The 17,245-nt window shown below is 43.6% G+C and overlaps 1 protein-coding gene across 1 annotated transcript in view; it reads left to right on the top strand.

The window, feature by feature from the left end:
• POLN (DNA polymerase nu) overlaps positions 1–17,245 on the top strand; it is a 75,864-nt gene that overhangs the window by 7,561 nt on the left and 51,058 nt on the right. Inside the window, exons 2-5 of the mRNA XM_016195823.2 lie at positions 4,473–4,552; positions 6,916–7,401; positions 10,445–10,641; positions 15,998–16,110. Coding sequence (XP_016051309.2) covers positions 4,473–4,552; positions 6,916–7,401; positions 10,445–10,641; positions 15,998–16,110 — 876 coding nt within the window. The remainder of the gene's footprint in view (positions 1–4,472; positions 4,553–6,915; positions 7,402–10,444; positions 10,642–15,997; positions 16,111–17,245) is intronic.

Here is a 17,245-nt window from a genome sequence, read left to right on the forward strand (position 1 = left end):
GGGAGCCGCTACCTAAGGTAGAGTGCTGAATGAAGGAACAAAATTAGACTTGGCCAGTTGATGTCCACCAGCCTCTGTCGTCTGCTGTCCCAGTACAGGCACCCAGGGCTCTTTAATGGAGTAACTGTGAGGCTGGGGTGGACGCTGTGTGTGGGCCCAACAGCATGGTGTTCTCCCTCACCAGGGCTGATCTAGCTGTTGTGTCACTGAATGTCCAACCTTCCAACACAGACCAAACGTGAGTCCCCAGTAGTACCACCCTCTGTGGAAAATAGTCCTTTACTGGCAAGTTGACAACACTGAACCCCCAAAGGTACAGAGATTGATCTGGACTGGAATGGACACGTGTTCCAGGCATGGGTTTGCAGGGCCTCAGTGAGCTCTGTTATCCAAGGCTCACAGAGTGTTCAGTCCACTGACACAGAATCCCGCTTAGAGTCATGTTAGACGTAGGGGTCCACTTTACAGCAGAGGGGCTGCAGTGGGTGTATGTTCGTGGGACTGAGCCTCCCTCACAGCCACACATCCGTAAACAGCAGCCTGATAGAGTGGTGGAGTGGCCTGTAGCAGGCACAGCTTGGGTGCCGGGGATGACGCCTGCAGTGATGGAGCAGGACGCTCCAGGGTGCAGTGTCCCACGTGTGTACAATTATGGGGTCTGGGAACCAAGAGGTGGAAGTAGGAGTGGCCATGCTTACCAACACCCTGGGTTCAGCAGGTTGTCCTGACTCCCTGAGATGCAACCCACCAGGGAAGGGCACAGGAAGATTACCATTCAATTCCAAGGTCCAGCCGCCACCCGGTCTTTTCAAATTCCTTATGCGAAGAGACAGGCAGGCAAGGAATGCCATCTCCATCCCACTCCAGATGAACCTCCTGGGCATAAGTTAGCGCTGTTGTTATGTAATGGGGGTAGGGAAACATACTTGGCACCAAGGCGATACGATTGGTCACCTCTTGGTCCCCTGCCCAAATTGCACAGCACACACATCGGCCATGGCCTGAGCAAGGGCATGGTGATCAGGGGCTTACACCTCTCAGGAATGAGGGTTTGGTGACTCCATCAGTTGCTCAGCCAGGGCGAGGGGACCTTAAGATGGGTCATAGAGAGGGAGGCAAATATCGTTTGCAACTGTGAGACCAGCTGCAGTGCCATTACCCCTCCTTTTAAAAGTTTCCTCCATTGCCCTAGCCGATTTGGCTCAGTGGTTAGAGTGTCGGCCTGAGGACTGAAGGATTCTGGATTTGATTCCGACCGAGGGCACATATCTTGTTTGCAGGCTCCATTCCCGCCTGGGTCATGCAGGAGGCAACCAAGCGATGTGTGTCTCTCACATCAATGTTTCTCTCTCTCTCCCTCACTCTCTCTGAAAAGCAATAGAAAAAAAATATCCTCAGGTGAGGGTTAAAAAAAAAAGCTTCCTTCAGGAAGAAGGCCACCAGAATCCTCAAGTAGCAGCTCCAAAAGGCATCTGAACAAGTGGCTGTGAGCAGCAGGTAGTGAGCCTCAGTCTAGGACTGTAGTGAGCACTGGATGCCCAGCCTGTGTGGGAAACCAGCGCCCCAGGGACTGGGTCCTTGCTGGTGGACTGCTCACAACACAGCGTGTCCTGGTGACTGCCTCAGCTGCAAAGAGCTGCTTGGCTCAAGGACACATCACTTTCCCAGGAGCAACCAGTCCAATGACTGGTTGGTGCTGGGTATAAAGACCCAGCTTTCTAGACTCAACAGGGGACAACTCTGCAGGGCCATGTCAGCTCCAGAACAGGCCTTTGTAGTGACTGCATCTAGGCCCAGTCCTCCTTCCTTCACTCCCCTGCAGACTTCGATCCTGTTTGTTTCTGTGTTTTTGTGGGTTTTTTTTAAGGAGGACTCCCTAGCAGCCTTTCTGAACAGAAACTTTCATCTCCTAGGTGGCTGCCCGGGGTAACACCTGTGCCATTGTCCATGTATAACATACTCATGTACACTTATGGGGAGATTTGCTCACTGATTTTAAAAAAGGGATCAGCCCAGTTGGGCATGGCTCAGCGGTTGAGCATTGACCTAGGATCCAGGAGATCTCGGTTTGATTCCTGTTCAGGGCACATGCCCGGGTTGTAGGCTCTATCCCCAGTTGGGGCTGAGCAGGAGGCAGCCGACCAATGATGACTCCTTCATCATTGATGTTTCTCCCTCTCTCCCCCTCTCCCTTCCTCCCTCTGAAATCAATAAAAATATATTAAATAAATTAAAAATGGGATCATATTTTTACTGGTTTCTGCATCTTCAAGTCAACCGATAGAGCTCTAAGTACTTTTTTTCAAGGGTATGTGCTTCAGTGTGGGTGTTACACAGCTTATTCATCGACTTCCCTCTTGACTGGTATCTGCTTTGTTTTCAGTCCTTTGCCATAAAGCAGCACTGCCATAAATGTTTCGATTTAAACCTGTTTACTGTTGCATATATTTCTATGAAACAGAAAGCCGGGAGTGAGGTTGTTCGTTTAGATGATTTATATATTTTAAGTCTGTTTTTGTAATTGAGGTTACAGGTATGCATGTTTATACACACACACACACAGGGCACATCCTAAAGTTATAGCTCAAAATTTCACAAACTGAATACCCCTGTAACCTTCATCCAGATCAAGAAATAGAACATCAGTGGCACCCAAGAGGCCCATCTTTGCTCCCTTTGGATCAGTCCATTTCTTCCCAACTCCCAAAGGTGATGCATATGTTTTTAATTTTAGTAAGTGTTGACAGTTTTCTTTCCAAAAAGATTCTTACAGCAGATCCTCAACACAGTTTTGTTATCACTTTGATGAGGTGCCATAGGAATTTCAATCTTGTCTATACCAATTAGCCTGTGGTAAAATTGGTCCCATTATATGTCTCTTTGCTTAAAGTCACAGAATCTATTGATTATGTTAAGTGAGGACTTACTGTATCCACATTTTTACCAGCAATGTATGGAACTCCCTATTCCAGTCCATCTCCAGTTATATTTAATGTTTATGTCCCTGACCGCTGGTGAGTTTGAGCATTGTATCATGCTTATTTGCTGTTTTGTGTATTGCCTCTTCCTGTCTTTTACTGCATTTTCTTTTGAGTTGTTTGCCATTTTTTGTCCACGTGTAAGACTTGCTGTAGAACACAAGTATTAACCTTTTGTAGTCATTGCCCCAGGTAGTTTTCCCAATGTATTGTTTTCTTTTAGAAGTGCCGCTAGTTGTACCGTCCCTATTTCTCAATCTGTCCTTTGCTGCTTAATTGAAACACCATCTTCGTTGTATACTCAAGTCTCATAAGTCTTGGGGTCAGTTTCTGGATTCTCTCTTCTGACCTAGGGATCTTTCCCTCTTTTCCTATTCAAGTACCGTGTGGATTTGATGACAGCAGCTTTATAGTATGTTCTGATAATCTGGCAAGGCAAGTCTTTTATTTTTGTAACTTTTCTTGTCTATTTTCATTTAACATTTCATATGTATTTTGACATTATTTTTTCAATTAAAAGAGCTTTGGACATTGAAACTGCATTAAGTTTGTGTTTGGAAGAATTAAACATTTTGTGTATATCCCAATGCTATGTTTTCCCATTTGTATAGATATTATTTTATGCGATTTCATAAGATTTTAAGTTTTAATGATTGAGTACCTTGTCCCTTTTTTTTTTTACAGGTTTTTAAAAGAAAATTGAATTTTTAAAAAAATGTGTTTTTATTGATTTCAGAGCGAGGAAGGAAGAGGGGGAGAGAGAGAGAAACATCAATGATGAAAATTGATGCACGCCCCTTGTTAGGATCGACCCCGAAACCTGGGCATGTGCCCTGACTGGGAATTGAACCTCGATCTCCTGGATCCTAGGTTGATGCTCAACTGCTGAGCCATGCCGGCTGGGCACCTTGTCCCTTTCTTGTAACTTTATCCTAAGTATAACTTTTTTCTATTGTAAATGAAAGCGTTCCTGCGTTTGCATTTCTTGGTGGTGGTTGTTGCTGTAGAGGGAACATATGTCACAGTGGCTATGAGCACAGACTCCTGAGTCCTGTTGCCTGAGGTTGGATCCAGATTCCATCACTTACTGTTCAACCCAGGCTTATTAAAATTAAGGCCACATTTAAATCAGAATTTTGTATTAATGATGTTCTACTGAATCTCTATTTGTTCCATCGCAATACTATTCAGCCTAAGAATTTCCTCAAACCTTTAATACTTACAGGGTTGCTTACAGGGGTTTTCAGAATCAAGTATTCAAATATAAATACCAGGTAGTGACGTTTAATAAACATTTCATGATTACATGGATCTGCCTCCAGTTAATTTGAAAACACTTTATATAAATTGTCATTACAATGGTAACAGGCATTTTGGTTGTGAATTTTATGGTGATGTTTTAAGTAAGTAAACAATGAGTAGATAGCACACTCATTATATGGCTCAGATGTCAGTGTTTCTTTACTGCCTCTCCTTTCTTTGTGCTTTTAAAAGCTGCGGACGTGGTTGGCAAGTCCAGTGCGTGGTGTTCAGCACTGCCTGAAGATGGGAGGGATCAAGCACTGGGAACAAAGGTAAGGCATTGCAAGTATGAGTAATTACAAACATAACCTTCATTTAGTCAGCAGGTTCTTATCAAGTGTCCGCTAGATGCTGGGCACTGTGGATACAGTGGTTTAGAAGGGGTGGTTACTGTTTATCAGGAGCTTTTGGGTTAATTCGTATGAGAGGAAGAGGAAGACAGGAGTACAGAGGGTCTCTACAGTAAATGGTGTGTTAAGTGCCGTGGGGGAGTCAGTTCCTAGTGCCCTGGGAACAGTGGGAGAGACAGCTAACTCAGGCTTTGTGCTGATGCAGTTTACCTCTTTTGGGTGGTAGGGAGGGGAGTCTGGGACCTCTTTCTTTCTTTTAACTGTGAAAATGTTACCTGAGTTGAGATCTAAAGGATCATTAGGAGATGGTCAGCCTCTATAGAGGTGGGGAAGGACTTCGAGAAAACTCATCAGTTTCAGGGGAGAGAGCTTGGAACTTTTGGGAGTGGAAATAAAAGAAATTCAGAAAGGGTATAAAATTCACCACGGGTGAGTTACATGGTTTGGGCTTGAGGGGAGAGAGAGAAGAGGTCATATCACCAAAGGTCTTGTATATGAAACAGTGGTGGAGGCAGCATGGTGGTTAAGGGAATGGACTGTGAATCAAATTACCTGTGTTAAAATCCCAGTCCAACTTAATGTAAACTTCCTGTAGTAAAACAGGACTTGTCCCTGGGTTGCTAGGATGATAATTTGCCCCTGAAGTGGAGAGAGAGGCACCTTTGACAGAAAAAGAACTACCAACCTTTAGTAAGTGGATGGAAATGCTCTCTCCACGGTGTTCAAATGGTGCTTCCTGGATACCTGAGCCAGAGGTCTTCAAGCCTTTTTGTTTCCTTTCTCTCAAAATAATTTTGAAAATACATGTACCTTCTGACATTTTTAAGTTGACATTTAAAACATCACAAATTTTAAAAGTTTTAGACATGATTTCTGGTGTATTAATAATATTGACATTTTAAAACCTGTTACATCATCATTTAGAATATAGCCACTAAAATATAAATGCATACTGTACTCTGGTAACTTGATATCCATAATCATCCCTCAAAAAGTACTTCAGCAAGACATACTTCAACAATCTTAGTTTTTGTACTTTCCTTTCCCTGTGAATTCCTTTTCTTGTATACACCGCCACAGATTTTTAATGTCATATAATTTTATGTTTGAAAATCTTCTCTTGAAAACTTATTATAAATATTTCTCTGCAGTAAAAATGAATATAAATTAAAAATTTCTGTGACCCTATGACCGAGTGTTAAAACATTTTCTTTCAAAATTATTTAAAAGTACTGTTAATATACAGTTGTTCAAAACAGTATAAGTATATCATAAAAACTGAAAAATAGCCCGGCTGGATGTGGCTCAGCGGTTGAGTGTCGACCCAGGATCCAGGCGATCGGGGTTTGATTCCCAGTCAGGGCACATGCCCGGCTTGCGGGCTCGATCAGTGACTCATCACTGATGTTTCTGTCTCTCTCTCTCTCCCCCCTCCTTTCCTCTCTCTGAAATCAATAAAGATATATTTAAAAAAAACAACAAAAAAACCCCAAAAAACAAAACAAAAAAACCAACAAAACAAAACTGAAAAATAAACATTAAAAATGACGTTTTATTGTAAACGGGCCCTATAATGAAATGGATAGACACGACTCCCCTCCCCCCATTAGTCTGTGATTCTGTGAATGAATATTGCATACTGCTAGATGGAGACAGAAAGGATTGCTGCTGAGCCACATTTAAAAAAAAAATTTTAGCTCGGCCGGGCGTGGCTCAGTGGTTGAGCATCGACCTAGGATCCAGGCAATCGGGGTTCGATCCCCGGTCAGGGCACATGCCTGGGTTGCGGGCTCAATCAATGACTATCTCATCATTGATGTTTCTATCTTTCTCTCTCCCTCTCCTTTCCTCTCTCTGAAATCAATAAAGATATATTTTTAAAAAATTTTAGTAGATAAACATATCAAATAGTTGTGGCGATTTTATTTTCTCTGTAAATGGCCTTTACTTGGAAGCTGTAAATTATTAACCTTCAGTCTTCTGCACATCCCCAACCTTCTCCCGTCCATGGCATCTCTCGGTATGTGTGCGATTCCAGCACGGGTGTGGTTGCAGACTTTTTGAACTCCTCCTGGTCCTGCCCATGATTCACATGTAGACTCCTGCCTGGGTTGAAAAGTGACTGCTCTGGGAGACAGTATATAAGTTCACTAGAAAGCTGGATCTAGATGATGTGAAGCTGTGTTCCCATTTTACCTTAGATGAGTTTTCTCAGAAATTAGTTTGGTGTATAGAGCTGTCTTATGAATCCAAATGCTAATGAAATATTTTCCATTTTCCCATAGGATCTTAATTCTTTCACAAGCCAGACATCAAGAGTGTCCATCAAACTCTCTTCTCAGTCCTCCAGTATCAGACTCACAGGTCAGCTGTCTGCTGACCAAAGACAGAACGTCAGCTCACTGGCTCCTTCCAGTTGTCTAATGCCGCAGTGTAACCAAGTTCTACAGAGAAAGGAACATGAAAGAAAACATTTCCTAAAACAATACATAAATAATGAAAATAAAGAAAGCCTGAATCTTAAAAGAAAAGGAATGACATGTAATAATTCACCTGAGAAAATAAGTAAACATTCAGCGCTGAGAGAAGCTGATGAGGTGGAAGCCTCCCCAAATTCTGGGGACTTGAGAGAGTTCAGGAACCATTTGTGGGATGTCAGGTATTTGAATGATTTGGAGAAGAGCCAGCTGATTGAAACCCTCAAGCAGGCAGGAGCCCTGGTGGTAACTCTGATGTATAAGGATGGTTCCACCCAGCTAAGAGCTGACCAGGTTAGTAAACTGTGGTCTTTGTTTGATTTGTTTTTATGGCACCATAAAGGAAACCCAGTTTCTTAGTGTCCGATTTTGATGGGAGAGCTAGAAATAAGATTTTAAGCCTTCCCTTCTCCCCCAGTGTAAGATATTGATCATGCATTGTGGTTTATTATCTGTTTTTTAAGAAAGTGCCAAAATGTTTTCCAGAGTGTACGTTCCACCGGCAATACACAAGGGTTCTAAACTCACCATCTCCTTGCCGGTTCTTGTTGTCTGTCTTTTTAAGCCATTGTGACGGGTGTGACGTTGTTTCATTGTGGTTGTAATTGCATTTCCCTGATAAGCGATGACATTGAGCATTTTCTCATGTGCTGAATGGCCATTTGTATATTTTCTTTGGTAAAATGTCCAAATATTTTGCTCATTTTTTTTAATTAAAAAAAATTTTTTTTAAATATATCTTTATTGATTTCAGAGAGAGGAAAGAAGAGGGAGAGAGACAGACAGAAACATCAATGATCAGAGAGTCATTGGGGATTGAGCCCGCAGCCAGGGCATGTGCCCTGACCGGGAATTGAACCTCCATCTCCTAGATCCTAGGTCGATGCTCAACCTCTGACCCATGCCCAGCCGGGCTTAAATTAAAAATTTTTAATGTTGACACTATTGCAGATGTCCCCCGATTTTCATCCCTTTGCCTGCCTCCACCACCCCGGGCTTTCACTCCATTGGCCTTTACCACACTGTTGTACATGTCCATGGGGTATGCGTATGTGTTCTTTAGCTAATCCCTTCACCTTTATGCAGTCATCCCAACCCTCCTCCCCTTTTGCACCCGCCAGTCTGTTCCATGTATCCATGCTTCTGGTTCCATTTTGTTCATCAGTTTCTTTTGTCCATTAGATTCCACCAAGAGCTATAACTATTAACTGAGATCATATGGTGTATTTATCTTTCTCTGACTAGCTTATTTCACTTAGCATAATACTCTCCAGGTCCATCCATGTTGTCCCCAAAGGGTAAGAGAATCTTTTTCTTCAGCTGCATGGTATTCCCTGGTGTAAATGTCCCACGGCTTTTTCCCCCACTCATCTGCTGATGGACACTTGGGCTGTTTCCAGATCTTGACTGTTGTAAATTACACTGCTATGAACATAAAGGAGCATATATTCTTTCTGATTAGTGTTTCTGGATTTTTAGTATATATTCCCAAAAGTGGGATCACTGGGTCAAAAGGCAGTTTCATTTTTAATTTTTTAAGGAAACTCTAAATTTGGATCTATAAGCCTTCTTTGTATATTCAGATATGAGTCTGTTGTCAGGTACATGATTTTTAATTCTCCAAATTGGTGGCTTCCCCCCACAATTTCTTAATGGTATCTTTTGATGCACAGAAGATTTTTAATTTGATGAACTCCAGTTTATCAATTTTTTTATTTTATTGCTTGTGCTTTTGTTGCTATATATAAGAATGCTTTGCTATCCCAGGTCATGAAGATTTACTCCTGTTTTCTCCAAAGAGTTTACAGCTTTAGCTCTTACATTTAAATCTGGGATCCATGTTGAGTTAATTTTTGTGTATGGTGTGAGATAGGCACAAATCCATCCTTTTGCATGTGAATATCTAGTTTTCCCAACACTGTTGGTTGAAAAGACTCTTCCTTCCCCATTGAATCTTGACACTTTTATTGAAAAGCAGCTGACTCTAATTGTAAGGGTTTATGGACATTCAGTTTTTTCTATCGATCTAATTGTATATCCTTTATCCTTATACCAGGACCACACTGTCTTGATTACTTTAGCTTTGTAGTAAATTTTGAATTCAGAAAGTACGAGTCTTCTAACTTTGTCTTTTTCTAGATTGTATAGGTTATTCTGGCTCCTTTTCATTTCCATATTATAATCTTTAGGATCAGTTTGTCAATTTCTGCAAACATCCAGGTGGTTATTTTGATACAAATTGTGTTGAATCTATAGATTAATTTTGGGAGTTTTGCCATCTTAACAGAATTGAGTTTTCTGATCCATGAATGGGGGCGTGCTTTCATCTAGTTGAAATTTCGATTTCTTTTAACAGTGTTCTGTAGTTTTCAGTGTAGTATACAAATCTTGCTTTACCTTTGATTTTTTTTAACGATATTTTTGCTGGCTAAAGAATTATAAGTTGATAGTTTTTTTCTCAGTAACTTAAAGATGTTACTCTGCTGTCTTCTAACTTGCTGTTTCCACAGGAAATCTTCTGTCCTCCTTATTTTTGTTTCTAAGTAGTGTGTTTGCTCTTCTGGCTTCTTTTAAGGTTTTCTCTTCATTACTGGTTCTAAGCAATTTGGTTATTATGTGACTTGATGTAATATTCTTCATGTTTCTCATACTTGGGGTTTATTGATCATCTTGGTTCTACAGATTAACTTGGGAGAATTGACATTCTTTTTTTGGTGCCCCAGGTGGGACACAAATGACATTCTTATTATTTTGAGTTTTGTAATCCTTGAGCGTGGTATGTCTCTTAGTTGCTTAGGTTTCCTCTGATTTCTTTCACCAGTACTTTGTAGCTTTCAGCATAACACCCTGTGCTATTTTGTTGATTTCTAAGTATTTCATTTTTATGGAATAGTTATTAAAAACTATTTTTTATGCAAGTTCACTTTTACATATTTATTGCAGTGTATAGGAATGCAGTTGGTTTTAGTGTTTTGATCTTATATCCTGCAACCTTGCTAAGTTTTTCTGTAAATTCCTTTAGGTTTTCTATGCAGACATTTGTATCATCTGAAAATAGAGACAGTGTAATTCTTCCCTTCTGATTTATATGTCTTTTATTTCTTTTTTCCTGTTGTATTGCATTGGCTAAGACTTCTACTATGATGTTGAATAGGAAGGAGACCAGATTTGGAGAGTAAGATCATCCGTTTGGTGTTTGGCCTTGATTGTTATTAAAGAGCTGTTCATTTAAAAATTTAATTTTAGGCCCTTTCTGTCTTTTTAATGATAAAACATGACATCTTTCTTGAATAAACATTGTCTGTGTTTAATATTGAAACTTTCATTGTATTCACAGGCTCCAGTTTCCTCCGTTAAAGGAGTTGTGATGTTAGTACAGAGACACTCAGGAGAAGGCAGCAGTTCTCTGGATGCTTCAGCCTCTGTCCAGGTTCTGGAGGAAGGCTTTGTGCCCCATGGTCGGTGCATCTACATAAAAACAGAGCACTCTGCTGTCTGGAGCCAAGAGCAAGAGGCACACAATCAGTTTGCCAGGTAAGAACTTTTCACTCATTACCTTAAAATCTACTTACATGCCTGATTTATCCCAATTAAAGTTTCCCAAGCTTCAATTTTAATTATTTAAACTTTTAGACATTCCATATGGGTCCATGAAAGTAAAATGGATCTAAATGACAGAACCTCTAAACACTGATCCTCTCTCCCCAAGAGAACGTCCATGGGAACCTGCTTCAGGATTTGAATCAACATCTCAATGAGAAGTTGGTGAGAAAAGCGTCATCCCCAGGCCTGAAAACCCACTGTCACTGCCAATATCCCAGATGATTCTCCTCCTCACACTGGGTCACTCAGTGACAGCATTAGGAAATGAGGTCACCGCCTTCAGACAGTAAATTGTCCTCAATACCACCAAGATACTGCTCGTTTCAAAGCTCCATTCTGTGAAAATAGATAAGACAGGTCTCCCTTGGGCCTACCTTCTTGGGATCCTAAAATTTTAGCCCAGACAGGGGTGCTTCTGTTCCCCCCTCGATCCTGAGAAATCCTTTTGGGGCTTGGAGCCTGTGCCCTCATCCCTGTTTCTTTGCTGGTGGTATCAGCCTGACTGGGGGTTCTACCTTGGGTGGGGATATCTACTTCCCGTGTGCCAGCCCTCTGAGTTCAGGGTCAGTTAGCTGCCTTGAAGGAGCTCCATGAAGCTGCTGCCCTGAAGAGGAGTTTGAGGAGGCTCAGGGTAAGAAGGTGGGGTCTGGTCCCGGCCCTTCCTCTAACACAATCTCACTGGGCTCTGGATGAGTTTTAGGTCATTGCTGTGGGAGTACCAGCCTATTGATAGTGACACTCTCTGCCAGGAATGTCTGAGGCGCTCTCCCCAGCCTGCATTCCATGGAGGGAGCCTCCACAGACATTTCTCCACAAGGACCAACGCTGTGGCTGGACAGGCCCCTGTGGTTCTTACTGTGATCACAGGACACACTTCAGCAGATACTACCTGGGAACTTTGAGGAACAAAATTTATTATTCATACGTCCTGGAAGATACATGGCATGCCCCAGGGCCACCCAGCGAGGCTGTGTGTGTGATGGGGAGAGAGGGAAAGCATGGGCCCAGGGCTCTGCCTTTACTACGGGCTGAGGTTGGGGTGCCTAGGATTTCGAGGGTGCGCTCTTTACTGGCTGATTTAAGGCCTAAGACTGGGGATTAGGGTGTGGGAAGGGAAAGGCGGGTCACTCAAGTGGTCAGTTACCTAGGTTACCCAGGGCTTTCTGCATGAGGGACCTTCATGGGTGGGGGTGGCCTAGCTCCTTATGTGGCTGATTTGCTAGTAGCTGTGTCACGTAGCTGGCCACATGTCTATTCAAGATAGGTATCTTTGGAAATGGACACCTTGACAATCTAAAGAAAATGTCAGGCACTTACACTATAGCAATTTTAGTGAGAGTGGGACAGTGACAGATATCACACTCTGCTCCCAAGAAACCCATAACCTTCCCTTTATATAATTTTCTTTTGAAAGAGCCATCAGTCAGGTCCCTCCTATGGAAGACCTCTGTGAGAATGCAGTCACGTATTTGGATGGCCTGTTCTGAATCCTGGATTTACACATTCTACTGGACATTCTCCACTTTGCACATGTAATAGTCACTTCAGCCTCGACCTGTGCAGAACTGAGCTCCTATCTTCCCTGAAGCCTGCCTGCTGCAGCCTCTGCCATCCTAGTTAACAGCAGCATTAGCCCTCCGGGAGCTCAGGCAGGAGTCTTGGCATTATCTTCAATGTCTCTCTTGTACTACACAAGGGAATCCCATTGGCTCTGCATTCAGAATATAGGTAGACTTTGACCCCTCTCACCCCTCTGCTGCCATTTGGTGCAGGCCTTTACCTCCTGACTGAGTCCCTGCAAGAGCTTCCGGGCCGGTCTCCCGCCTCCACCTGCCCCTTCAGGCTGTTTTTAGCACAGCACCCGGAGAGGTCCTGTTCAAACGTAAATCAGGTCAGGTCTCTGCCCCGCTCTGAACCCTCTGACAGCTTCTGCTTCGTCTGAAGGAAAGCCAGAGCTCCCACAAGAGCCCTGCAGGTCTGCCTGCCAGCCCCTCCACTGTCTTGGACCTCATCTGCTATCCCTGCACCCCGGCTCCCTTGCTGTTCCCGAGTGCAGGAGCCGCCGCCCATGGCCTCGATCCGCTGCCCCTCTCCTGCAGTGTCCTCCCAGATAGCTGCACGATCAGCCACCTCTTTCCTTTATGCTTTTTTAAACACAAAAAGCAAATTATGAAAACGCAAAAGCAGGAAGAGTAGTGTAATGTGCCCATATCCTGTTCACCCAGACCAGTTATCCAAACAGAAGGAGAGGGACAGGGGGCTGGGATTAAGGAAAATTCCAGACATGTCATTTTACATCACACGTCTCAGGATGGAGCTCTAAACACGTGGGCTTTTTGTCACCTAGCCACAATGCCATTCTCAGACTTTAATACCCAGTCCAAACTTAAAGTCATCTGATTGTTTCAGAAATGTCTTTCTACACTTGATTTATTGGGCTCAGGACCAACAAGGTTCACACGTGACATTCAGAGGTCATACTTCTTCGGTCTCTTCCAGCGAGTGCACCCTCTGACCCCTCACCCCGTGGTGCACAAGGTCCCACACCGTGGGGTTTTTTACTTGTCCTCCTTTCTCTCCAATTCTCTGTGAACTGGAGCTTAGTTCCAGAGGCTGATGGTTTAGGTCCAGCTTTTTCACAAGAACAGTTGCCTTCGTGGTGGTGTGTGCTTCCCATTGCATGTGTGATGAAGATGGGTGGTGAGATTTAGTAAATAAAAGTGCGGAATGCTAAATTTGAATTTCAGATAAGCAGTTCCTTTTACTATTATTATGTCTCAGATATTGCTTGGGACATTCCTACACTGAAGGAATACATCTCCGATAATGTTTGTGCTTTTTCGGATGTAAGTTATTTCCTGTTTTTCTGAGTTTCAAGTTTAACTGGGTGTCCTGTGCTCTTCCTGGCCACCGTTTGGGATGCGGTTGCCTTGTCTCAATATCTGTGAAGCTGACAGAGTTGTGGGTCAGGTGGTGTCAATGCGACCCCTCCATCGTGACCTTCCCACCAGACTGTCCCTTCATGGTTTGTTGATGAGGGTCATCGGAATCTCTCTCTAATTCTGGCTTGAGGAGGGTAAGTTCCTAACTATCATTTCTCCACATTGCGTTTGTTCCTGTTTGGATATGGGGCTCTGACACTTACGAGCACATTTACTGGTTAAATTCTTTTGTAGAGAATTTTCTCTCATCAACTAGGCTTTTGGTTCACTCTATCCTTCAAGTCTTTACTCAAGTGTTACCTGTCCCAGGGTCCTCCCTGGCCACCCAGCAGCCCACACGTTCCCTCTCTCCTTTCCCTACTTTGTAGCTCTCCGAGATGCCACCAGTATCATTCTGTGTGTCTTGTCTGTTTGTTTTCATTTACTGTTTGTCTATCCTGAAAGCTCTCTGAAGGCAGGGATTCTTATGTTTTGTTTATTTTTGTGTCTCCACAGCCAAGAACAATGCCACAGAACATTGCTTGATAAATATTTAATCAATACTGTTAGTGAATGAGCATTGAGGCTTAATTTTTATAAGTTCCAGGACAGTTATGTTAAGACATTGCCTTAAGTACCACACAGCTGGAAGTAATGATCCCAGCTCTCCGATAGCATCTTTGAGATTCAAAATGAATTTAAATAAATAATGTTTGCACAAAACATATTTAATAACAGTTATTAAACATCTGTGCATGGTCTTGGCACATACATGCCCTCTCTTCATCTTAACACTAACTGTGTGTTAGGCCTTATTGTTTCCATTCTACAGATAAGGAAACTGAGACTGAGAGGTAGCCATGGATCAGTCTTGAGATGTCTACTCAAGGCTCCATTTCTGCACGCAGGTCTGGCCTCTTCATAGTCTAGCTGCCTTTTTGTTTTGCAGAGGTGACATGACCGACTTATATAACTGACTTATGAAACACACTGTGCTTTAGCCACTTTGTCTTATAAGATATTCTTTTAGTTGTCTCGAGATAGAAATCCTTGAGCCTGCATCTCTTGTCAGTGGAGCTGGTGTAGTTAGTGGATGACCTTCTGAGGGCTTCCAAGTTTCCAGTGTGTGGGAGCATCAGAGTGAAAGGAAGCTCAGTGCCCAGCTCTGCTTACGAGGGCGTAAGCTCTCCCCCTCTCCCCTCTTCTCTCTCCTTTTCCCCTCTCTCCTCCTTCCTCCCGGGCACCCCTCCCAGGTCCCATGGAGCCAGACCTGAGCTGTGCTGTTGGCACTTTGCCCTCCCTTTCGTCCTGGCCCCTCTTCAAGAGAAACCAAGGTGAAATGCACAGGAAATGCAAAAAACCTAAGAATGTCTGTCTGTGAGGCAGCCAAGCAAAATGTAACTATACGTTGGCTCAGTGTGCAGAGCTTTTAAACTCCTGGTTTCTTTCTTCCTCAGCCTGTCCAAAGACCTTCCCTAAGTATTAACACGCAGTCACTGGGAAGAAAGGCTTATAGCGTGGGCCTGGGCACAGCAAGACTGGGTCTCAGACCTCAGCTTTGTCACTTGCCGGTTGTTTACCCACTCTGGACCTCAGTTTCGTTATCTGCAAAGTGGGTCTCGTGGGTGCCTGAGGGACTGTGACAAGGTTTCAGTGAAGCAGTCCTTGTCCTTGTGAAGTGTGTAGTGTGCCATCTGCGTGTGGAGAGTGTTCAATAAACAAGAACTGTTAGCAGCCGCCCATTCAGGAGCTCATGATGCAGTGGGGAGAGTGAAGCTTCAAGGTGAACTGCAGCACAGCAGGCGTCGTCCCCGCTGTAGCAGATGTGTGGGCAGGAGTGGAGAAGGAACACAGGACGGGGCCGCTTCCTGCCTGGGGAATCTGTCCATACCCTCCTGAGAACAGCCCTTGAGCAGTTTGTGGAAATTGTGGCAGGAGGATTTTAGGCAGAAATGGTGTGTTCAGTGGCTCTGGAGCGTGAGAGGGTGCAGCAGAGTCCGGTGATGGAGGAAAGAGAGCTCAGTGTGAGCCCAGGGGAGGGTGTGTGGAGGGTGTGCTGGGTGGCTGTAAGGACTCCAGCCTGTGTGTGCTCTGCTCGGGAAGTTGGGTCTTTGTCTGTAGGTAGTGGGGCTTTGCCTGAACTGCTGTGTGACCTTGGGTTCATCACGGAGCCTCTGTGTCTCAGCTTTATCATCCGTAAAACACAGATAATTAGTAATACCTACCTCATAGGACGTCTGCAACCTGGTTCTGTGTAGTGGTAGCTGTTGGTGGAGTGGCACTAATATTTTCCCTAACATTTTGACTAATATGGTCAAAAGGTCATGATTAGTGTCTAAATCAGTGAATTTCTTTTTGTCTTCTAGGAACATGCTGTTTCAAATATTGAAGTGTAACTGTCCTGTTATTTGTTTCAATGCTAAGGATTTTGTGAGGACAGTGCTGCAGTTTTTTGGTAGTGATGGCAGTTGGAAGCATGGTAAGTTATCGCTGATGGGGTGGAAGTATGAGAGGCCCAGGGCTTGGGACTGGTGCCTGGAGCGGGAACCATCTTGTGGGGCTGGGCCCTGAATCTGCAGGGTCTGCACCAACTCCAGTGGTGTCAGAACTGAAGTGAATTGTTGGACCTGGCTGGTGCCCACAGAGAACTGAGGAAGTGTGGCATGGAACCCACACAGCCGATGTCAGAGGTGGTGCTGGGAAAGAGCAGAACACCGTCTCCCACTTTCAACAGTTAACCCTGTTTCCAGCCTTCTCTCCTCTAACAGCCCACATTTCCAAAGCCCCACACCAGGTCATTTATAGCAAATCCCAGGCATCCTATGAATGAATCTGTGAGTATTTCAATTATATGACTAAAATACGAGGATTTCATTTCTAAGATGATACTGTCATCGTTATCACCCCCCAAATTACCAGTCTTTTGATATTGTTAGATATCCAGTCAGTATTTGCACATCCCAGCCGTCCTTGCGTGTTTTTGCCTGTCTTTGTTTTCTGCAGTTTGTTTGAATTGAGAGCCGTACCTGGGATAGGTGCGATGCGTTTCTTAAACCTCCTCTAACTTGCATGCTCTTTCCCTCTGTTACGTGTCCTTGCAGTTACTTTGCTGTCGTTGATGGAACAAGCTTGCGTGTCCCGTGGGGTTTCCCACAGTCTGGGCTTTGCGATTACATCCCCTCCTTGCCAAATGGCATGCTCTCCTCTCTCCTCCCTTTCTTGTAAATTGGCAGCTAGATCCATAGGCTGGATCAGATTCATGCTGGATTTCGGGAGGGCGAGGCTGCTTCGTGGCCCTCACCTTGGCCCTGACCCTGACCCTGACCCTAACCTAACCCTAAGTGGTGGTGTGTCCTCTCTTGGGAGCTGCATCATGTTGGTGGTTTATCTTTTTTGTGATGTTTGAACTCATATTTCATATGTTTACTCTTCTTGCCTGTCTTTGATATTTAGCACTTTGTGTAGAATCTATTGTCAATCTCCTCGCTTCTTTTTTACTTAAAAAATTCCTCTTTTCCATTTTTTTTTACTTAAGGCATTATCTATTACATTTATCTGCTTTTGTATACGTATTGCTAGTTTCTGGTTCTGAAATATTTGTATTTCTAAAATTT

Source organism: Miniopterus natalensis, chromosome 1 (assembly GCF_054644295.1).
Source record: "Miniopterus natalensis isolate mMinNat1 chromosome 1, mMinNat1.hap1, whole genome shotgun sequence".
In the NCBI taxonomy this organism is placed as follows: domain Eukaryota; kingdom Metazoa; phylum Chordata; class Mammalia; order Chiroptera; family Miniopteridae; genus Miniopterus; species Miniopterus natalensis.